This window comes from Rhamphochromis sp. 'chilingali', assembly GCF_963969265.1.
Source record: "Rhamphochromis sp. 'chilingali' genome assembly, chromosome: 22".
Lineage (NCBI taxonomy): Eukaryota > Metazoa > Chordata > Actinopteri > Cichliformes > Cichlidae > Rhamphochromis > Rhamphochromis sp. 'chilingali'.
The window spans coordinates 21,564,497-21,587,836 of record NC_137950.1 but is presented as its reverse complement, the minus strand read 5'-3'; the positions used below and the strand labels follow the sequence as shown (position 1 = coordinate 21,587,836).

The window sequence follows — 23,340 nt, the reverse complement described above, 5'->3', positions numbered from 1 at the left end:
ACATGAATATGCATAGGTTCATTAACATATGACGTCTACATACACACAAAGAGTACCTTGCCTTTGTGTGTGTGTGTGTGTGTGTGTGTGTGTGTGTGTGTGTGTGTGGTCAAGATGTGACCCCGTGAAGACCCTCCCCAAAGCTGGTGCCAGGAGTCCAGCGGGTCCATCTGAACAAAAGGCTCTTATACTTAAAGAGATATATACGTGTGTTTGCTATGCCATATATCAGCAAGAGAAGATACGACCTCTCCTAGGAGGTGTGTGATCTATGCCAGAACACTCTGTAGAGGAGTGAACGCACTCCCCTCTTCATGCTACACAGAGTTGTTACAGACCTCCTAGGATGAGACAATCTTTCAATCTACAAATGATTATATACTTCTAAGCATATATGAGTAAATATTTCTAAGCATAAATGACAATCAACAATACAAAACCTAACACCTAGCCTTTTTGGTCTGGACCTGAATGTGGGCAGACCATGTCAGGTCTGAGGAGATGTGGACACCAAGATGTCCACAGGACTGCACCCTCTCCACTGGAGCTCCATTGATGATAATGGGCTTGTAGTCTCTGTGCTGACCCCTTCTGAAGTCCACCACCAGCTCCTTGGTCTTGCCGATGTTCAGGTGGAGGTGGTTGTCCTGGCACCATGATGCCAGATTCTTCACTTCATCCATGTAGGCCGCCTCATCGTTGTTGGAGATGGCACCCAACACCACTGTGTCATCAGCAAACTTCACAATGGTGTTGGAGCCGTGGGTGGCCACACAGTCTGAAGTGTAGAGGGAGTAGAGCAGTGGCGAGAGGACACATCCCTGAGGTGCTCCTGTGTTGATGGTGATGCTGTTAGAGACGCATCTACCCACCCTCACCACCTGAGTTCTGCCAGTGAGGAAGTCCAACACCCATGCACACAGACGGCTGTTAAGTCCCAGATCCCTGAGCTTTGTGAACAGTCTGCAGGGCACTATTGTGTTAAACGCTGAACTGTAATCAACAAACAGCATTCGCACATAGTTACCCTGTTTCTTGTCCACGTGGATGAGAGTGGTGTGTAGGACGTGGGCGATGGCACCTGCTCCTTGTCGTTTCTATCTCTGACTTTACTCTACAAGAGTTTCTGGGGGTTTTTTGCTAGCTCTTCAAATGTTCAATAAAAACATGTATGCTAATTCATAACGAAGAAAGCTTTGTAACTATCCCTACCAGTGAAGACTCATTTCCAGAACCCCCCCATGGTCCGCAGCGCTGTTGAAAAGGTTGTGGATAGTGATGGGACGTTCTGTATCGAGGCTTCGGAGCGTGTGTCGAGTAATGGAGGGGGCGTTTCCGCGAAGCGCGTATCGAGGCTTGCTTCATTTATGGGAGGAGCTGAAAATGATGACGTCCGAAGCCTCGCTGCCCGGCTGTACCACGTGACTGGTTCATGAAGCGGTTCGAACTTTGCCGCAAATAATCATTTTCCATACTGCCAGCATAAATATACACAGTATACTGCCATCACTACACTATAGGTGTTTTACACACTCCTTTTGTTGTTGACATTTACAGGCTGTGTGCAAAATGCCACACTCTTCAAATTCATGCCAGCTATTATTTTTACGTCCAGTAGGTGTCCTGCTAGAGCAAATGAAGCTTCATGAAGCTTCGCGTTGGGGTGAACCAATTGGATGAAAAGCTTCAGTGCTTCATGGGGCTTCATCTGCCCATCACTAGTTGTGGAAGTCCCTGTATTAAGCATGTAAACCTGTGACACAAAAATCACCAAACTCAGACCACCACAGACTGTTTTCCTTCGTGGTGATGAAGGAAAAGGGGCATGTAAAAGGGCATTTATTCCCTTCAAGGACCTGAAGCTCCATAAAGCACCCTCTCCAATAGCCAAACCGATCTGTTCTCTCACATGATGGATTTGCTTGACCAACCGGTGGCAGGGGAATAGAAATGCTTAAAAGCCTTCAGTACAAATATTAGAAAAAGGACAAACACAATCTTTAAATATTAAACATGCTTTACTCTTCCTGTGCACTGGCATCACAGTCAGCTGATTTCAGTTCATGTGTGGGAGGAGGGAAATGGTGGAAGATCCCACAGTGGCAATAGACATTTTTACCTCACAAAAATGTCAAGAGTGCAATGGTAAACTCAACTGCATCTAGGACAGAAAGAACACATACTGCTGAAAGTGGGATATTAAAGCTGCGTTCATGCGAAACCCAGCAAAAGACTGTAGTATAAGCAGTTAGGCGCAATAGGGCTAAAGTAGCAATCGGGTGTCAGGCTTGCTTTCAACCTTGGTGTACGGTCCCCCCCCCCCCCACCTGTGTGTTCTTATTAGAATAGGGATTTGCATTAGCATGTGGAACCATAGCCAGCCCCCCCAAACTCAGTTCCCCATCACATTTAAAGCCATACATGACTGGATCCTATACGGACTTAGAACAATCATTACATTGTGGTAGTATACATCATGTTCTAGAGGGATAACATGTATGAAACCCAAGTGGTGCATTTATAACTCATTGCTCAAAGTTTGAATAAAGCAGGCTTTATTTTAAGATCAAGACATTACATGGACCCACTCCATCATCAGACCCTGGCCTTGGTCTGGCTGTTGGCTGGCAGTGGCTTGCCCATGTGGATCCCCACTGTGAGGCCAGACTCGTTGCTGGCATATTTCTCTTTGACCTCAGGCTTCAGCAGGAAACCCTTCTCCTTGTCAAAGTAGTCCAAGGGAGCAAAGTACACACTGGCTTCCCCACAGAGGTTTTGCAGTCGTATGCGCCAGCCCTCCAGCATGGAGCTGCGAGATTCAGGAGAACCAGTAGCAGGATCCCAGAAGATCTGAGGGGCAAAAACCTGGAAGCCACAGTAGTTCAGGATCCCGTTCTGCACACAGGGAGGAGCAGCTGTTACCACATGACAGATCATTTCATGCTTGGCTCTGTTTATAGTGAGACCTCACCTGCAGTGGCCACAGTGTGACATTGATGTCACCATTGATGCCAGTGTCACTGTACACAGATTCAGGACAGTCAGTGGTGAAGGACAGCATGGCTTTCTTGTCCTGTACAGAGAGCAAGGAGTGAGCAAAGAGGGAGAGGACACAGCCTGAACACAGACATGTTGGTGGAGCTCTCACCTTGAAGATCCCCTCACTGTACCGCTTCTCCTGTGCGTAGGCACAGCCCAACACACGATCCATCCACCCCTTCATGATTGCAGGAACATATGACCAGTACATGGGGAACTGGGAACACAGGTTTAATGGTCATTTTGATGTGGACACCCGTTAGCTGACCACAAAGACACTTCCAGTCAGATACTACCTGAAAGATGACAAGGTCTGCCTCCTTGAGCTTCTCCTGCTCTTTTTTGATGTCATCTGCAAGTCTGCCCTCCTCTGATGCCAATTTGATCTCCTTTGCGTAGCAGAAGTTCTCAGCATCCTTCACTCCACCTGCAAATAAAGCTAATATTTACAACTGAAGCACAAAGCATTGCTATACCTGCAGAATATTTGTATACCAGTGATGTCCTCAGTAGTAGCAGCAGCTTTGAACTTCATGGCGTACAGGTCAGACACCTCTACAGTGCAGCCTTGAGCAGTCAGAGCTGCCACAGCAGCATCTTTGGCAGCAGCATTGAAAGAGGCAGGGCTTTCATGGGCATACACAATCAGCACTTTCTTTGCTACACCCCCCAAAAAAAGAAGTTGTGATAAAATTCCAGTCAGATCACAAACCTTTCACTCTTCTTGTCAAAGATTATCAGCTTTGGCCAAACAGATTTCAGCAGTTACCAGGAAGAACAAGTCTTACCCATTCTCAAAACTGGCACACAACAGTAAGTGATGAGTTTTCTGACTAGCTGCTGTAGTAACAGAAAAACCACTCATATTCAAGCAAAACACACCTGCTGCTTTTATACACACTTTGAGCACTACTTCACACAGGTGCTGTCAATCAGCAATCAGCCTCATGAGTCAGCCAGCTGCTACTGCTGGATTTTTTCTCAGGTTTCCCATTTTGTCTGGAAACTGGTGGGAGTAACTCTGAGATTAACTTAAACCTTCAGCCCAGTTTAAACACAACATGAATATTTACTTCATATAATCATAATCATCTTAGTTTCACACACATCATTTTCTCATGGTGATTGTTGCCCAACTTGGCGAACCAATGATTTGCCTTACGCCCTGCGGTTTGAGAGCCTTTGGTATAAACTATACATAAGAACATAAAAGGCACACACACACACACACAGCCAAAATTCTTTAACTTTGGAAGAACGTCTATATCTCGATGGTTAATAGCTCGCATTGAAAATAAACAGAAACAAAAATACCAGAACAAACATACAAAGAGTTTCTTAATCTTTATTTTGAATGTTGTTCATTTTTAAAGATGATATAAAGTCTGTTGGCATTTTCAGTGTGCTCAGCATTTATCTGTTCTCATCAGATAAGTATTAGCTCAAAGTTGATGCTCCAGGTGAGGCTTGAACTCACAACCTTGGCATAGCTCAGCCCAATACTGTCATATAAGTACCGCGCGCTAACCGATTGCGCCACTGGAGCACATGCACAATGACCTTATTCCTTTCTCCCTTCATTCAACTGGTCTAATGGAAAAAAGGGGGGACAGTAACCGCTCGCTCAGTCATTCATAGAAAGAATACTTTACACTATACTATATTGCCACAAATCTCACGCTTGTAGTCTATGTACTATATATAGGATTCATGGATAGATCCATGCATTAATATATGTGGGAAATCAGTCTTTTTTTCTATACATCTTACAAATGTTTTTTCAGTATGTACACGTTTGTTTCAGATCATTTCTGTTTCCTTTTTTCATATTTCCCTTTTATTCTTTAATTTTTGTAGTTTTTAGTGTATTTTACCTAATAGATATGGAACTAATGGATAAAGAATTTAACCATGTGACAATAAAGGCTTTGTATCCCTGTATTTTACCACTGTATCCTGAACTCTTATTTTACAAAACAAATAGATTAAAGAAAACTGAAGTCTGTGTGTACTTCTTTTCATGTAAATGAAATGTGCTTCTCTGTTATACTGTTTTCTAATAACGTGTTAGCAGCAATTAACTATACTAATGGACCTAACTGTACGCATGTCATTGCTATTCTCACTTCCTTGGCTCTAACTTTTTAAACAGTAGCTAAGTGAACGACACAAATGTTGATTAGCTCGCTACCATGGCAAGAAACGACCATCATATCAATACTTGTGTTTTTAACACTAACCTTTGACAGATTTAATTGCAGTATTGATGCAAGTCAAGCAGAACCTTGGTAGCCATAACAATGAATGATCAAATCCTGGTAGGTGGTTGGCTTCTGTAGTTCTTGGTAGTGGAAAAGCGTATGATTACCCATTTACCAAGAATTAGCCAAAGATACTGATATAATTCATTTCCCACCACAATTCCAGCAGTGGTGCTGCTGGAATAGAGAGACAGTACAGGAAAGCAGCAGTCAAGTGTTCCCAAGTAAACCATTAAGCGGAGAACACCATCACGTTATAGATGGTGTAGTGAGCTGGATGGATCAAGCTGTTACTCAGCAGGATAATGTAGAGAAGCTAACCAAATGCACCATGCATTGCATCAGTTTGTGTGCAGTTCCAAGTTACCATTGCCAGCTCACATTTCTAGCAGGCAACAAAGCCCCAAGCAGCAATTTGGTCAGTGTTGGATAATGACACCAGTCTTGAAAGCCTACAGAGACAGCTTTGTGTATCCTGTTATGTATATGTACCATTTTCTAGATGGCTGAACTGTATGAAACCAAGTGGTGCATTTGAAACTCATTGCTCAAACTGAAGATCCAATAAAGCAGCCTTTTTTATTGCAGCACACATTTTAAGACATTACATGGACCCACTCCATTGTCAGACCCCGGCCTTGGTCTGGCTGTTGGCTGGCAGTGGCTTGCCCATGTGGATCCCCACTGTGAGGCCAGACTCGTTGCTGGCATATTTCTCTTTGACCTCAGGCTTCAGCAGGAAACCCTTCTCCTTGTCAAAGTAGTCCAAGGGAGCAAAGTACACAGTGGCTTCCCCACAGAGGTTTTGCAGTCGTATGCGCCAGCCCTCCAGCATGGAGCTGCGAGATTCAGGAGAACCAGTAGCAGGATCCCAGAAGATCTGAGGGGCAAAAACCTGGAAGCCACAGTAGTTCAGGATCCCGTTCTGCACACAGGGAGGAGCAGCTGTTACCACATGACAGATCATTTCATGCTTGGCTCTGTTTATAGTGAGACCTCACCTGCAGTGGCCACAGTGTGACATTGATGTCACCATTGATGCCAGTGTCACTGTACACAGATTCAGGACAGTCAGTGGTGAAGGACAGCATGGCTTTCTTGTCCTGTACAGAGAGCAAGGAGTGAGCAAAGAGGGAGAGGACACAGCCTGAACACAGACACGTTGGTGGAGCTCTCACCTTGAAGATGCCCTCACTGTACCGCTTCTCCTGTGCGTAGGTAAAGCCCAACACACGATCCATCCACCCCTTCATGATTGCAGGAACAGATGACCAGTACATGGGGAACTGGGAACACAGGTTTAATGGTCATTTTGATGTGGATACCTGTCAGCCGACCATACACATTTCCAGTCAGGCACTACCTGAAAGATGACAAGGTCTGCCTCCTTGAGCTTCTCCTGCTCTTTTTTGATGTCTTCTGCAAGTCTGCCCTCCTCTGATGCCAATTTGATCTCCTTTGCGTAGCAGAAGTTCTCAGCATCCTTCACTCCACCTGTGACAAAAATCCAGTGTTTGCATCTGAAGAGCAATCAAAGCATTGCTATACTTGCAGAATATTTGTATACCAGTGATGTCCTCAGTAGTAGCAGCAGCTTTGAACTTCATGGCGTACAGGTCAGACACCTCTACAGTGCAGCCTTGAGCAGTCAGAGCTGCCACAGCAGCATCTTTGGCAGCAGCATTGAAGGAGGCAGGGCTCTCATGGGCATACACAATCAGCACTTTCTTGGCTACAAAGCCAAAGAATAAAACAAAACAAAACATAAAGCTCCATTCAGCACAGAAACCTTACACTCCTTTGACCAAACAAGTTGCAGCAATTACCAGGAAGAAAAAGTCTTACCCATTCTCGAAACTGGTGCACAACCGTAAATGATGAGTTTTCTGTCTAACTGGTATAACAACAGAAAAGGTGCCCATACTAGAGCAAAATACACCTGCTGCTTTTATACACACTTCGAGCACTACTTCACACAGGTGCTGTCAATCAGCAATAAACCTCAAGAGTCAGCCAGCTGGTACTGCGGCATTTTCTCTCGGACCAGTTGGTGGCGGTAATGCTCTATTTTGCTGTTTGCCAACTGCCAATAAACCGTATAAAGAAGTAGAAGAAGAATTTCTCTCAGGTTTTCCATTTTGTATGGAAACTGGTGGAAGTAACTCTGAGATTAACCTAAACCTTCAGCCCAGTTTAAACACAACATGAATATATACTTCATATAATCATAATCATCTTAGTTTCACACACATTTTCTCATGGTGATTGGTGCCCAACTTGGCGAACCAATGATATGCCTTACGCCCTGCGGTCTGAGGACAAAAAAGGTACACACACACACACATACAGCCAAAAATCTGTCTTTGAAGGAAAAACTATATCTTGATGGTTAATAGCTCACATTGGTCAACAAAAAAGAAGCAGAACAAACAAAGAGTGGTACAATTCTGGGTTTCTTAATCTCTATTTTGAATGTTGCTTGTTTTTAAAGATGCGATGAAGTCTGTTGGCATTTTCAGTGTGCTCAGCATTTATCTGTTCTCATCAGATAAGTATTAGCTCAAAGTTTATGCTCCAGGTGAGGCTTGAACTCACAACCTCAGCATAGCTTAGCCCAATACTTTCATATAAGTACCGCGTGCTAACCGATTGCGCCACTGGAACACATACATAAAGATTTTATTCCTTTCTCCCTTCATTCAACTGGTCTAATGGAAAAAACGAGGGGACAGTAACCACTTGCTCAGTCATTCATAGAAAGAATACTTTACACTATACTATATTGCCACAAATCTCACGCTTGTAGTCTATGTACTACATATAGGATTAATCGATAGATTCATTGTAATAGCAGTCTGGAGCGGAAGGAGCAGCTAGCAGGTCCAGCGGGCATGTGGTGTGGAGGTTAGCCGGTGTTCTGACAAACCATCCTACTTTGGCAAAACATCCTACCGTAAGTAGTTTATGCACATTTCTGCTGTCACAGAGTAATTCCAGCACAAAATTAAGTAGGTATGACAGTTTGCCACTTATGTTTGCCCATCACAGTATGCTTTTAGCTCATATTGATAAAGCCAGGATGGTTTGTCACTTCATTTTACCAGTTAAAGTATGCTTGTAGGTAACATTCACAAAGGTAGCATGGTTTGGCACTTTATTTTACCCGTCAGAGTATGTTTCTAGCTCTTATTAACAAAGGTAGAATGGTTCGCCACTGAATTTTAGCTATTAAAGTATGCTTCTAACTCAGATTAACAAAGATAGGACGATTTGTATGGGCTCAAATTGTGGTCATAAATATTTTGTACTTGTAAATCAGTTTTGTATTTGTAAACTGGGATTTGTATGTGTAAAAAGAATTTGTGTGTGCGTAAAAAAGATTTGTGTTTGGACTTAGCCAAAAAATGCCTGTGAAACTCTCGCACTCAAGTTTCAACTTACAAGTACGAATTTTGACCCTATTTTTCTTCCTTTCATCTGATTGGTCAATGTCATGTCAATCACAAATTTAACTATCCAATCAGAGAACACATGGGTTTGGCTGTCAGAGGGGCGCTTTTTTCAACTGCAGGTCCTTAAAGGGTAATACAGTTTGAAGCTGAAGGATCTCTATATAAATATCCGATAGAAGCTAGGTCCCGTAACGTTCAGCAGTGGTTGAAAGGATAAATCTGTGGTATATCAGTGGTTAGAAATACCATTATTACTTTAGGATTAATTTAACACAAAGTAAGGGCTGACCCGGGACCATTGCTGTGAGTCACAGTGCTCAGCATAAAGGTCCTTTCACATCGGACGCAGGATGTGCTGTTAATGCTAACTAAAAGCCAAGGATCCAGAATTTGTTGGACTGGCTGCTGAGCTCTGTGGGTTTTTGCAGCAGCTCTACCTGTACTAGAGGCACCTGCTCCTTGTCGTTTCTATCTCAGACTTTATGTGCTCTGCAAGAGTTTCTGATTTTTTTTTTTTGCTAGCTCTTCAAATGTTCAATAAAAACATGCATGCTAATTCGTAACGAAGAAAGCTTTGTAACTATCCCCACCAGTGAAGACTGTCATTTCCAGAACTGTCATTCCCCCCCATGGTCCGCAGCGCTGTTGAAAAGGTTGTGGAAGTCCCTGTATTAAGCACGTAAACCTGTGACACAAAAATCACCAAACTCAGACCACCACAGACTGTTTTCCTTCATGGTGATGAAGGAAAAAGGGCATGTAAAAGGGCATTTATTCCCTTCAAGGACCTGAAGCTCCATAAAGCACCCCTCCAATAGCCAAACCCATCTGTTCTCTGATTGGATAGTTAAATTTGTGATTGACATGACGTTGGCCAATCAGATGAAAGGAAGAAAAGTAGGGTCAAAATTCATACTTGTAACTTGCAGAGTTTCACACGTATTTTTTGGCTAAGTTCACACACAAACATTTTTTACACACACACACACACACACAAATTCTTTTTACACATACAAATCCTGATTTACAAGTACAAAATATTTATGACCACAATTTGAGCCCATAGAGTTGCCACTGAATTTTAGCTGTTAAAGTAAACAGAAACAAACAATAGCAGAACAAACACAGAGAGGTATAAGTCTGGATTTCTTAATCTTTATTTTGAATGTTGTTCATTTTAACAATGTTATAAAGTCTGTTGACATTTTCAGTGAGCTCAGCATTTATCTTTTTCATTAACTAAGCATTAGCTTAAAGTTCATGCTCCAGGTGAGGCTTGAACTCACAACCTCGGCATAGCTCAGCCCAATACTGTCATATAAGCACCGCGCGCTAACCGATTGCGCCACTGGAGTACATGCTCAAAGGTTTTATTCCTTTCTCCCTTCATTCAACTGGTCGATTGGAAAAAACAGGGACAGAAGCAGCTTAGTCAGTCACTCAAAGGACAAACGCTTTACACTACACTATATTGCCACAAATCTCACGCTCGTAGTCTATGTACTATATATAAGATTAATCGATAGATGCATTGTAACAGCAGTCTGGCAAGGGAGGAGCGGTTAGCAGGTTCAGCAGGCACCTGTGGTGTGGAGGTTAGCCGGATAACTCAGAGCCAGTGAGTTAAACAGACCTTTATTTGACGTTAGCAACATAAGACCATACAAGCCAGGTCCCACGGCTCTACCCTGTCCATACATACATGTGCGGGTATCGGTAGTCGCCGGCGCCAGCCAAGTTACAACGGTAAGGTTTCTTTGAACAGCGACACGATCAGCATGTAACGGCCACCACTATACTCCCACACCCACTAGGGGACTCCCCCAACTACAATAATAGTAGGGCAACACCCCCCCCCCCCCTCCCCCCAGTGGTGCTATAATACAATAAGGGTTGTCACAGCATGCATTAATATATGTGGGGAATCAATTTTTTTTCCTATACATCTATGTTACAAATGCTTTTTTTTTCCAGTCTGTGCACATTTGTTTCAGATCATTTCTGTACCCTTTTTTCATATTTCACTTTTATTCTTTAATTTTCGTAGGTTTTAGTGTAGTTTACTAAGAGATATTGAACTAATTGATAAAGAATTCAAGCATGTGGCAACCAGTGTTGGTCAAGTTACTTGAAAAAAGTAATCAGTAACTAATTACTGATTACTTCCCCAAAAAAGTAATCCCGTTACTTTACTGATTACTTATTTTCAAAAGTAATTAATTACTTAGTTACTTAGTTACTTTTTAAAAACACGATTTACAACCTGAATAGGTGATAAAGAAATAGATCTTTCAGCCCAATTCTACTTTTTCTGCATAATCCATCATACAAAATGTAATCAAATGGAAAAGTCCCTTTTTAAAACTTGTTTTATTAGTTTTAATCTTTTAACTTTATGCATCAAGGAAAAATTTAATTATATGCAACATTCTCTGACTGGAAGAATTTTGTTTAATATTTAAACCTATTTTCTGCATATTCCAGCTCATAAAATATATATTTTTTTGTGTGTTTACACTCAGTCTTTCAAATAGATGCAAGTAAAACACAGCAGAAAATAAATAAAGTCAAAGACTAGCAGTCCTTTTGCTCTATTTTTACCTGTAAAGCAGGAGTAGGGTAGGCGGAGGTTTACCCTGGTGCAGGTGTGCCGCAGCGGTCAGTGGAAGAATCCGAGAGTTTCTCTATGAATTTCCCATTACATCGTAGCGCACTCGGTGCTTGCTTGGAAGTTTAGGGGGTTTTTTTCGCTGTAAAAAGAAGTTTTCTTCCCACGCACGATGGACACTAATGTTTTTGTCACTTTTTATGGAATCAAACTCAAAGTAAGGTCAGTACGTCCACGCTTTAAACGCTGCACGCTCATACTCTCTCCTGTACTCGATATATGATGCACTGTTGATCTGCACACAGCTGTTGTCACGAACGTTGCACTCGCTTACGTCACTGTCATGAGACACACTCGCAAGAAAATCACGGTTTTAGTAACGCAGCGTTCCTACGGGAAAGTAACAGTAATCTAATTACCATTTTTGCAATAGTAATCCCTTACTTTGCTCGTTACTTGAATCAAGTAATCGGATTACAGTAACGTGTTACAAGTAACGCGTTACTGCCCATCTCTGGTGGCAACAAAGTCTTTGTATCCCTGTATTCTACCACTATACCATGAACTTCCATTTAGCAAAACTAAATTAAATGAAAGGAAGTTGAAGTCTGTGTCTACTTTTCATATGAGCTTTGCCTCAAATAAAATTTGCCTCTCTGTTATACTATTTCCCAGTAATGTTTTAGAAGCAGTTAACTGTACTATTTGATTGACTTTCACGCATTTAAATGAGCTATTCTGACATCCTTGGCTCTTACTTTTTAAAAAGCAGCTAAGTGAACTACATATAAATGTTATTTAGCCTTCAGTACAGTTAGTGTGCTTCCACTGCAGCAAGAGGTGATTGGCTTCTACAGTTCTTGGTAGTGGAGGAGCACATGACTGGCTAAATCTTGGTTGAATTTGGTACCAAAAAAAAACTATAGCCGCTCACATGGATTTGCTTGACCAACCGGTGGTCCCACAGTGGCAATAGACATTTTTACCTCACAGAAATTGCAAGAGTGCAACTGCATGTAGGACAGAAGGAACACATACTGCTGAAAGTGTGATCCATGAAGCACCTTGAGATGACTTTTGTGATTTGGCGCTATATAAATAAAATTGAATTAAAGCTGCGTTCATGCTAAACCCAGCCAAAGCCTGTAGTATAGGTAGTGAGGCGCAATAGGGCTTGCAGTCACCTGATCTACAGCAGTGGTCAGGTGTCAGGCTTGCTTTCAACCTTGGTGTACGGTCACCCCCCCCCCCACCTGTGTGTTCTTATTAGAACAGGGATTTTCATTAGCATGTGGAACGATAACCAGCCCCCCCCCCCCCCCCCCCCAATCACATTTAAAGCCATACATGACTGGATCCTATACGGACTAAGAACCATCATTACATTGTGGTAGTATACATCATGTTCTAGAGGGATAACATGTATGAAACCCAAGTGGTGCATTTATAACTCATTGCTCAAAGTTTGAATAAAGCAGGCTTTATTTTAAGATCAAGACATTACATGGACCCACTCCATCAGACCCTGGCCTTGGTCTGGCTGTTGGCTGGCAGTGGCTTGCCCATGTGGATCCCCACTGTGAGGCCAGACTCTTTGCTGGCATATTTCTCTTTGACCTCAGGCTTCAGCAGGAAACCCTTCTCCTTGTCAAAGTAGTCCAAGGGAGCAAAGTACACAGTGGCTTCCCCACAGAGGTTTTGCAGCCGTGTGCGCCAGCCCTCCAGCATGGAGCTGCGAGATTCAGGAGAACCAGTAGCAGGATCCCAGAAGATCTGAGGGGCAAAAACCTGGAAGCCACAGTAGTTCAGGATCCCGTTCTGCACACAGGGAGGAGCAGCTGTTACCACATGACAGATCATTTCATGCTTGGCTCTGTTTATAGTGAGACCTCACCTGCAGTGGCCACAGTGTGACATTGATGTCACCATTGATGCCAGTGTCACTGTACACAGATTCAGGACAGTCAGTGGTGAAGGACAGCATGGCTTTCTTGTCCTGTACAGAGAGCAAGGAGTGAGCAAAGAGGGAGAGGACACAGCCTGAACACAGACATGTTGGTGGAGCTCTCACCTTGAAGATCCCCTCACTGTACCGCTTCTCCTGTGCGTAGGCAAAGCCCAACACACGATCCATCCACCCCTTCATGATTGCAGGAACAGATGACCAGTACATGGGGAACTGGGAACACAGGTTTAATGGTCATTTTAATGTGATGAGAGCCTTTATTGCAAGAGAATGTGAAATTCACTTTGTTGCAGCAGTAAAGTACACACAGAAGAAATAAAATAAGCAGTTTACTTAACCATACTACGTGAAGATATATTTCTACATTGTATAGTGTATCCAATTTAGATATACGTACATCCATATGCAAATTACAGAACTACAGTATTTTGGTAGCACCAGAACAGAATCTTTCACAGTGCAGTGGCTGATGTTAATAGAATAAAATATGTGCAGGTCTGTTTTGAAGTGTACATTCACTGCTGATGTGGACACCCTTCATCCTATCACAAAGACATTTCCAGTCAGACACTACCTGAAAGATGACAAGGTCTGCCTCCTTGAGCTTCTCCTGCTCTTTTTTGATGTCTTCTGCAAGTCTGCCCTCCTCTGATGCCAATTTGATCTCCTTTGCGTAGCAGAAGTTCTCAGCATCCTTCACACCACCTGCAAATAAAGCTAATATTTACAACTGAAGCACAAAGCATTGCTATACCTGCAGAATATTTGTATACCAGTGATGTCCTCAGTAGTAGCAGCAGCTTTGAACTTCATGGCGTACAGGTCAGACACCTCTACAGTGCAGCCTTGAGCAGTCAAGGCTGCAACAGCAGCATCTTTGGCAGCAGCATTGAAAGAGGCAGGGCTTTCATGGGCATACACAATCAGCACTTTCTTGGCTGCAAAGCCAAAAATAAAGATTTGATAGAGTTCCAGTCACATACAAATATTTCACATTAATTGCCAAAGGAAACAGCCAAAACAAAAACCAAACACTTTCACAATTAGAAACCAAACACGTTTCAGCAGTTACCAGGAAGAAAACCTCTTACCCATTCTCAAAACTGGTGCACAACTGTAACTGATGAGTTTTCTGACTAGCTGACGTAGGAACAGGAGAAAAAAAAAATACTCATACTGAAACAAAACACAGTCTGCTGCTTTTATACACACTTCGAGCACTACTTCACACAGGTGCTGTCAATCAGCAATCAGGGTCATGAGTCAGCCAGCTGCTGGGATTTTCACTCAGGTTTCCTATTCATTACTAAAACTGGAAAATATTTTAGTGGGAGTAACACTCAGACTAAATTGAATGTTCATCCCAGTTGAAACACAGCATAAATGTATAACAGTTCATTATATTCATTCTGTTTTTTAATTTTCTCTTATAAATAATATTCACCTCAGTTTTTCTCCATCATCTCCTGTGATGATTGGTGTTCAACTTGGACCAATGTTGGATGTTTGACCAAGCCCTGCAGTCTCAGAACCACTGATATAAACTATACAAGAGGACACACACACACACACACAATAATGCTTTATTTTTAAATCATTATTAGGAACGTTTACAATAATTTCTTAAGGTGTTCTACAGTGCCATCATGTGGTCGTGGTTTAAGTCATCATAATGCTTATGAAGCCAGACAGTGTTTTATATCTCTGAAAACAAAGAGGTGGGTTTTAAGAAAGAAGTTTTTATATAATAAATAGATGGCAAAATTTCTATAAAATAATCAGAATCAGAATCAGGATACTTTATTGATCCCTAGGGGAAATTATTTTTCGTTACAGTGCTCCATTATAAACAAACATTAACAAAGACAGACAATACACTAACTAAGATGCTTCCCCAGCATGCAACAGCATAGAGGATCGCACTGGCCACAACAGACTCATAGAAAATCCTGAGCATTTTCTGGCAGATGTTGAAGGACCTCAGTCGCCTCAAAAAATAGAGACGACTCTGACCCTTTCTGTAAAATGCTGTGGTGTTTGTAGCCCAGTCCAGTTTATTGTCAGTGTGTACTCCAAGGTATTTATAGTCCTCCACAATGTCAACACTGACCCCCTGGATTGAAACAGGGGTCAAGTGTTTCCTGGTCTTCCTGAAGTTCACTATCAATTCCTGGGTCTTTGCCACATTGAGCTGCAGATGATTCTGCTCACACCACGTAACAAAGGAGTCAACCACAGTCCGGTACTCTGTCACATCATCCCTGCTGACGCATCCAACCACCGCGGAGTCATCAGAAAACTTCTGAAGATGGCAGGTCTCTGTGCAGTGGCTGAAGTCTGTGGTGTAGAGGGTGAAGAGGAAGGGGGAAAGGACAGTCCCCTGTGGTGCCCCTATGTTGCTGATTACCTTGTCAGACACACACTGTGGGAGACGTACATATTGTGATCTTCCTGTCAGGTAATCAACAATCCAGGACACCAGAGAAGCATCCACCTGCATTGCTGTTAACTTATCACCCAGGAGGGTCGGCCTGATGGTGTTGAAAGCACTGGAAAAGTCAAAAAACATGACCCTCACAGTGCTGGTCCAGATGGGTGTAGACTCGATTGAGCAGGTAGATGATGGCGTCCTCTGTTCCGAGACGAAGCTGATAAGCAAATTGAAGGGGATCCAGATGTGGTCTGACAATGGGTCGCAGCTGGTCCAGGATGAGCCTTTCCAGGGTCTTCATGATGTGGGAGGTCAGTGCCTGTAATCCTGGGGGCCACTGGGACGTGGCGTCTTTGGAATAGGGATGAGGCATGATGTCTTCCACATCACTGGTACCCTCTGCAGACTCAAACTCAGCATAAACAGTTTATGAAAGACTCCACACAGCTGGGGGGCACAGGCCTTGAGGACGAGGGGACTCACTCCGTCTGGTCCAGCAGACTTGCCTGAGTGAAGTCTCCTCATTTGCATCTCAACCTGGTATCGTGGACTACAGGAGGAATGCTGACCCACATCCACCCATCCACATTAAGGGGACGGCTGTGGAGCGTGTGAGCAGCTTCAAGTTCCTGGGAGTCCACATCTCCGAGGATCTCACCTGGACGACCAACTGCTCCAAGCTGGTCAAGAAGGCTCACCAGCGCCTCTTCTTCTTGAGGACTCTGAGGAAGAACCACCTGTCCTCAGACATCCTGGTGAACTTCTATCGCTGCACCATCGAGAGCATCCTGACCAACTGTATAACAGTCTGGTACGGGAACTGCTCTGCCTCGGACCGGAAGGCGTTGCAGAGGGTCGTGAAAACTGCCCAGCGCATCGCCGGAGCACCACTTCCTGCCATAAAAGACATCTACAGGAAGCGGTGTCTGAAAAGGGCTGGGAAAATCATCAGAGACCCCAGTCACCCATCACATGGACTCTTCACCCTCCTGCCCTCTGGGAGGCGCTACAGGAGCCTCCGGACTAAGACCACCAGGTACCGGAACAGCTTCTTCCCCACAGCTGTCAGACTCCTGAACTCTGCCTCCTGACATCTGACCCACGTTAAACTCATGGACTGAACATACACACACACACACAATGGACAACTGTACCCTCAAACACACAATAATAACATGGAGTGAACCACCACTCACAACCACTAGCACTTTATATAGCCTCTGTAGAAATTATCCACACCCTCACTTACCTTAACTGCACTACTGTATAGCCCTGTGTAAATAATCATTCTGTACATACGATAATTTTTAACCCTACAACTGTTTACAACTTGCATAGTTCCCATTTCTGTATAGCTGTATATCTCAGATTCCTGTAAAGTTATTTATTTCATATTCTGTATAGTTTTTCATATTTATATCCTGTACATATCCTGTACATAGCTTGTACTCACTACAGCCTGTACATACTTATAGTTATAGAATATTCACAACATACTTCATACCGTGTACATTATAACATAATAGACCCATTTCTGTAATATACTTACATATCTATATTATTGCTAATATATATTGTAATATATCTATATCACTAAGCACTTCTGGATGGATGCAAACTGCATTTCGTTGCCCTGTACCTGTGCATGTGCAATGACAATAAAGTTGAATTCTATTCTATTCTATTCTATTCTATTGAGTGAAGGTGATGGGTGGGGGAGGGGTGTCAGGAATCTCACAGGAGGCAACAGCGCCATGTGAAGAGAGAGGCTGGCACAGTCCTTAGTCACCCACGGCTTGTTATTTGGGTAACAATGAACAGTCTGAGCTGGAACAACGGAGTTGGTGCAGAAAGTTATGTAGTCTGTGATACACTCAGTAAGCCCATTGATGTCCTCGGCGTGAGGCTCACAAAAGATACTTTCTTTGAAGAAAGTACACAAATTCACTTTATAATAGGCATACATGACATTTGTTGTCTCTTAAAGAAAACAGGTTAAGGAGATACTTCTTTCCCCTTTAGGTAAACATTGACTTCAAGAATCTGCTCCAGGTGAGGTTTGAACTCACAACCTCAGCATAGCTCATCCCAATACTGCCATATAAGTACCACGCGCTACCCAATTGCGCCACTGGAGCACATGCACAAAGCTTTGATTCCTTTCTCCCTTCATTCAATTGGAAGCCAATGTAGTGAAGCCAGAATCGGAGTGATGCGATCAAATTTCCTTCTACCAGTTAAAAAACGTGCTGCCGCATTTTGCACTAATTGCAAGCGTGACAGGGTGCCCAACCCAACCCAAATTATAAGGGAACTGCAATAGTCCAAACGTGACGTGATAAAAGCATGAATAACAGTTTCCAAATTGTGTTTGGAAAGGAAAGGCTTGACCTTCGATAGGCATCTGAGGTGATAAAAAGACGAGTTTACCACCCTATTTAAATGATCATCAAAGGAATTTTTAGTATTATATAAAACACGGGGGTTGTGTGAGTTGGCCGAAATAAGTTGAGAAAGACAGGCAAGTTTATCGGCTTTAACCGCCTTAGGATAACTTTTCCAACTACTTTTTAAGGTTTCCAGACAGAAATGCAGCCTGTCTTTCTTCCGCTGTCTTTCACATCTCCCACATTGTTTTCTAATTTCTCGGGTGAAATCAGTTAGCCAAAACCTTGTCTTGGATTTACATTGTCTTAGTGTCAATGGGGCAACAACATCCAGCGCAGATTTACAAGCAAAATCAAAATACAGAAGTAAGTCATTTGAGGTAGGCAACTCCGAAGAATATGACATGAGATTGTCAAACAATATAAAACTGTTCGGCAGTATCAGAACGAAAGGCACAATAATATCGAACAGGCACAGCCCAATTTGCAATGGCGTTAAGAGAAGCAATATCAAATAAAATAGGCATATGGTCGGAAAAAAACGCATCTTTAACACATACATTGTTAAAGATCACAAGATAAAACCAAGTCTAGCATGTGTCCACATTCTTAAGTGGCACCATTTACAGATTGGAGGAAATCAAAAGACTTTACTAAGTCCAGGTATTATTAAACACCGTGAATTAACAGTTTGGAGCACTAGAAGAAAGGGTGTACCCTGCCTCTTTTTTCATCTTGTTTAAGTCATCACAATTAAAACGCCTTGTAGTTGAGAAAAATACTAAAAACACAGGAGTTTTAATAAAGAAAGATTTTAGGTAATATGTGAATGGCAAAATGTCTATTTTGTATTACTTATATTGAGTATACTTGATGTAATCAGTCTCTATTATTTGATAGTTTATTTATATTCTGTATATGTTTTTCCTATTTCACAATAGAGTGCTACCTAACACAACCTTTGTAGCAGTGAGTGCAAGATCGCAGCACTGTAGCGCCAAAAGAGTTCCATTTATGAGCCTATAATAAATTACGGGGAAATAAATTTCAGGCCATTTAAGATATAAAATTGCCTCTGCAACAGGCTGGTTACCTACAGAGGTGGGAAAAGTATAATCGTTCTGTACTTACGTAGAGGCACAGATACTAGTGCCAAACCCTCAGAAACACGGGGAGAATATGCAAATTCCACACAGAAAAACCCAAGGACGATGGTGGAATTGAACTCAGGTCCTTCTTACTGTAAGGCAACAATGCTAACCAACATGCTGCTTCAAACTGCTTACTCAAAGAAAAAATTAGCCTCTGAAATATACTCAAAATCAAAAGTCAAAGCTCTTTGGAGAACATTACTAGCAGCTATTTTTGTGCAAAGCTAAGTGAACACTGTGCTGTATGTATTATATTATTAATAACAGTAAATGTGAATAAAGACTTTATTTCAGTGTAAGGTTGAGTCCTAATACATTGGGTGTACCTTGCCTGTTGTCCTATAGGTACTGGGAAAGGTTCAAGTCCCAAGTCCCCATGCAGATGTGAGTTATCAATGTATATATGGAAAATAAAACCAGAAAATGAACTGCAGAACAATTCTCTTTCCATACCAAAAGATTAGATAGATATAATGGTTACTCAATGAGAGTAACGTATTCTGAATACTTTGGATTACTTATTAATATATTATCATGGTGTTTACAACTACATGAATGTGACCTATTACTATTACTGAAGGTCCGCGGCTCCGAACCATAGTAAAGGGACCTCTGGCTAATACGTCGGGTCCGTGTTGGGCTTGTAGCCGAAAAATATCTTTACTTTGTTGTCTGGGTCAAATTTGCTAGCGAGAGACAGAGAGAGGCGTTGAAAGGCTGCTCCAATGGAATTTATTGTTTCGGAAGAAAACACGAACAGGGTGTACAGTCGAGTCTTAATAGCTTACTTACACGTGGGCTCGTCAGGCACTCTTCTTGGCTGCAGTGGTTATTATATTTACATGCTTCCAGCTCCCGTTTCTGCTCGATGACAACTCGTGTTTTTCCACTTTCCTTTTTCTCCCTCCTTGCACTCACAGAAACATAACGGGTATGGTAGTCCATTCTCCCTGCAGCACGGACTACACTACCCATGAGGCTACATTCTTTAGGGCTATGTCTCTAGCATTCAGCTTAGCACAACAAGAACAACAAGGCGCTCTGTCACCCAGGAAACAGACATTCGCAGAGAGAGCGTTGCCCTGTAACCATGGCAACCGTAACGCTGCCGCCTGGAACAACAGAACATAGCTGTCAAACAAAACCCAAACAATCCTACGACATGAAACAGAAAAATACCACCGTGTAATCCATTTCTTTCAACAAAGTATCTTTTCTCATAATACCACCTTTTTAAACCGTAACGGAATACAGTCACTCATACTTTGCATTTTAAATACCTAACGGTGGTACATGTATTCCGTTACTCCCCAACACTGCCTGTAGGCTGCCAACTTGTAGAACAGGGAGACTGAAGTAAGCAATAGCTGAGAACAGCTATTTCTAGTCCTGTCACAGACATCTGAGTTGTATGAATTTTGTACATATGTAATGCTCAGTTTTAAAAAGAAATTGATAATAATAATTTAGTTGTGCAATTTTTGAAATGACTATTCTATTTAATACAGGGATCTGTCTTTTGACCATGACTAAAAAGAAAGTCACATTTCCTGTCCTCCCACATGCACATGCTAAGGTTTTTAAACATGGCAATCAGAATTCATCCAGTCTTGAAAGCTTGCCGAGTATCCTGTTATGTACATAGACCATTTTCTAGGTGGTTGAACTGTATGAAAGCAAGTGGTGAATTTAAAAATCACTTCTCAAACTGAAGTTACAATAAAGCAGCCTTTTTATTGCAGTAGACATTTTAAGACCAAGACATTACATGGACCCACTCCATTGTCAGAGCCCGGCCTTGGTCTGGCTGTTGGCTGGCAGTGGCTTGCCCATGTGGATCCCCACTGTGAGGCCACATTCTTTGCTGGCATATTTCTCTTTGACCTCAGGCTTCAGCAGGAAACCCTTCTCCTTGTCAAAGTAGTCCAGGGGAGCAAAGTACACAGTGGCTTCCCCACAGAGGTTTTGCAGTCGTGTGCGCCAGCCCTCCAGCATGGAGCTGCGAGATTCAGGAGAACCAGTAGCAGGATCCCAGAAGATCTGAGGGGCAAAAACCTGGAAGCCACAGTAGTTCAGGATCCCGTTCTGCACACAGGGAGGAGCAGCTGTTACTACATGACAGATCATTTCATGCTTGGCTCTGTTTATAGTGAGACCTCACCTGCAGTGGCCACAGTGTGACATTGATGTCTCCATTGATGCCAGTGTCACTGTACACAGATTCAGGACAGTCAGTGGTGAAGGACAGCATGGCTTTCTTGTCCTGTACAGAGAGCAAGGAGTGAGCAAAGAGGGAGAGGACACAGCCTGAACACAGACACGTTGGTGGAGCTCTCACCTTGAAGATGCCCTCACTGTACCGCTTCTCCTGTGCGTAGGCACAGCCCAACACCCGATCCATCCACCCCTTCATGATGGCAGGAACAGATGACCAGTACATGGGGAACTGGGAACACAGGTTTAATGGTCATTTTGATGTGGACACCTGTTAGCTGACCACAAAGACACTTCCAGTCAGACACTACCTGAAAGATGACAAGGTCTGCCTCCTTGAGCTTCTCCTGCTCTTTTTTGATGTTATCTGCAATTCTGCCCTCCTCCCATGCCAATTTAATCTGATCTGCATAGCGGTCTGCTGCATTCTTCACACCACCTGCAACAAAAATTTAGTGTTTGCATCTGAAGAGCAATCAAAGCATTGCTATACCTGCAGAATATTTGTATACCAGTGATGTCCTCAGTAGTAGCAGCAGCTTTGAACTTCATGGCGTACAGGTCAGACACGTCTACAGTGCAGCCTTGAGCAGTCAAAGCTGCCACAGCAGCATCTTTGGCAGCAGCATTGAAAGAGGCAGGGCTCTCATGGGCATACACAATCAGCACTTTCTTGGCTGCAAAGCCAAAAAAATAAAAAGAGAGTTCCAGTCAGATCACAAACATACAAATATTTCACATTGTTCAAAATAAGAGACCAAACAAGTTTCAGCAGTTACCAGGAAGAAAAAGTCTTACCCATTCTCAAAACAACAGTAAATGATGAGCGTTCTCTCTAGCTGGTATAATAAGAGGAAAAAGGTGCCCATACTGAAGAAAAACACACCTGCTGCTTTTATACACACTTCGAGCACTACTTCACACAGATGCTGTCAATCAGCAATCAGCCTCATGGGTCAGCCAGCTGCTACTGCGGGATTTTCTCTCAGGTTTCCCATTTTGTACAGAAACTTGGGCATAACTCTGAGATTAACCTAAACCTTCAGCCCAGTTCAAACACAAGATTCATTTATAAGTCATAGTCATCTTAGCTTCACTCATTCTACAGTGCCATCATGTGGTCAAAGTGTCCTTTCAGTGTAGGAGCTATGGTACATGGTTTAAGTCACCATAACGTACCTTCTTCTAGAAAGTTGGTTCTGTTCATCTGGATGGTTTGTTTATAGTGGAAGGAACCTTTTGTCAGTCGTCCATGTGAGCTTATTGGTCAGAATCGGCTGATTTGAGGTTTTTCCAACATTAGAAACGCACCTTTGCACAATGTCTGAACGTTCCATCACTTACTTGCAACTGGCCATGAGGTCAGTCAGTACGTATGAATATGCAAATTGTCATGACCATAGGCCAAGAGCATATTCGCAGCGAGATAGTATCTGCAACCACAGCACCATTCCTCTGTTCCCATTTCAGATCAGTTCAATTCAATTCAATTCAATTCAATTCAATTTTATTTATACAGTGCAGTTTTAAATATTCTGGGAGACACAAGTCAGCCTGCAGTCTCAGAGAAAAGAGCTCTAATAGGGTGATATGGTACTAGAAAGTCACTGAGTTAAGATGGGGCCTGATTATTGAAGACCTTGTATATAAGGAGCCAGATTTTGAATTTGGTTCTGGATTTAACAGGTAGCCAGTTAAGGGAAGCCAATATAGGAGAAATATGCTCTCTCTGTCTACTCCCTGTCAGTGCTCTTGCTGCAGCATTTTGGATCAGCTGAAGGCTTTTCAGGGCGTTTTTAGGACAACTTTTCAAACTCTTCAAACTCTTCTT

At 42.7% G+C, this 23,340-nt stretch overlaps 4 protein-coding genes across 7 annotated transcripts; all 4 read right to left on the bottom strand.

Moving 5' to 3' along the window:
* Nucleotides 1-2,469: 2,469 nt before the first annotated feature.
* On the bottom strand, nucleotides 2,470-3,884 carry LOC308390739 (NAD(P)H dehydrogenase [quinone] 1-like). Its single transcript, XM_080873009.1, has 6 exons — nucleotides 3,828-3,884; nucleotides 3,535-3,699; nucleotides 3,336-3,466; nucleotides 3,149-3,256; nucleotides 2,972-3,073; nucleotides 2,470-2,895 (listed from the first exon to the last, which is right to left on the bottom strand). The coding sequence occupies exons 1-6, from the start codon at nucleotides 3,829-3,831 to the stop codon at nucleotides 2,596-2,598; spliced, it is 810 nt and encodes a 269-aa protein (XP_080729135.1). The 5' UTR covers nucleotides 3,832-3,884; the 3' UTR covers nucleotides 2,470-2,595.
* A 2,031-nt stretch (nucleotides 3,885-5,915) lies between these two features.
* LOC308390697 (NAD(P)H dehydrogenase [quinone] 1-like) lies at nucleotides 5,916-7,203 on the bottom strand. The gene is made up of 6 exons (XM_080872941.1): nucleotides 7,146-7,203; nucleotides 6,868-7,032; nucleotides 6,664-6,794; nucleotides 6,479-6,586; nucleotides 6,302-6,403; nucleotides 5,916-6,225 (listed from the first exon to the last, which is right to left on the bottom strand). Exons 1-6 carry the CDS (start codon nucleotides 7,147-7,149, stop codon nucleotides 5,926-5,928), a joined length of 810 nt encoding a protein of 269 aa, XP_080729067.1. The 5' UTR covers nucleotides 7,150-7,203; the 3' UTR covers nucleotides 5,916-5,925.
* A 5,643-nt stretch (nucleotides 7,204-12,846) lies between these two features.
* Nucleotides 12,847-20,294, bottom strand: LOC308390696 (NAD(P)H dehydrogenase [quinone] 1-like). 4 transcript variants are annotated; one of them, XM_080872940.1, is made up of 7 exons: nucleotides 20,088-20,294; nucleotides 14,771-14,870; nucleotides 14,100-14,264; nucleotides 13,901-14,031; nucleotides 13,432-13,539; nucleotides 13,255-13,356; nucleotides 12,847-13,178 (listed from the first exon to the last, which is right to left on the bottom strand). In XM_080872940.1, exons 3-7 carry the CDS (start codon nucleotides 14,137-14,139, stop codon nucleotides 12,879-12,881), a joined length of 681 nt encoding a protein of 226 aa, XP_080729066.1. In that variant the 5' UTR covers nucleotides 14,140-14,264; nucleotides 14,771-14,870; nucleotides 20,088-20,294; the 3' UTR covers nucleotides 12,847-12,878. The 4 variants fall into 4 exon arrangements, with proteins under 4 accessions (XP_080729066.1, XP_080729065.1, XP_080729064.1 ...); XM_080872939.1 differs by lacking the exon at nucleotides 14,771-14,870; XM_080872938.1 differs by lacking the exons at nucleotides 14,771-14,870; nucleotides 20,088-20,294 and adding an exon at nucleotides 14,418-14,696.
* A 715-nt stretch (nucleotides 20,295-21,009) lies between these two features.
* Nucleotides 21,010-22,368, bottom strand: LOC308391127 (NAD(P)H dehydrogenase [quinone] 1-like). Its single transcript, XM_080873592.1, has 6 exons — nucleotides 22,308-22,368; nucleotides 22,022-22,186; nucleotides 21,821-21,948; nucleotides 21,634-21,741; nucleotides 21,457-21,558; nucleotides 21,010-21,380 (listed from the first exon to the last, which is right to left on the bottom strand). The coding sequence occupies exons 1-6, from the start codon at nucleotides 22,309-22,311 to the stop codon at nucleotides 21,081-21,083; spliced, it is 807 nt and encodes a 268-aa protein (XP_080729718.1). The 5' UTR covers nucleotides 22,312-22,368; the 3' UTR covers nucleotides 21,010-21,080.
* Between the last annotated feature and the right edge of the window lie 972 nt (nucleotides 22,369-23,340).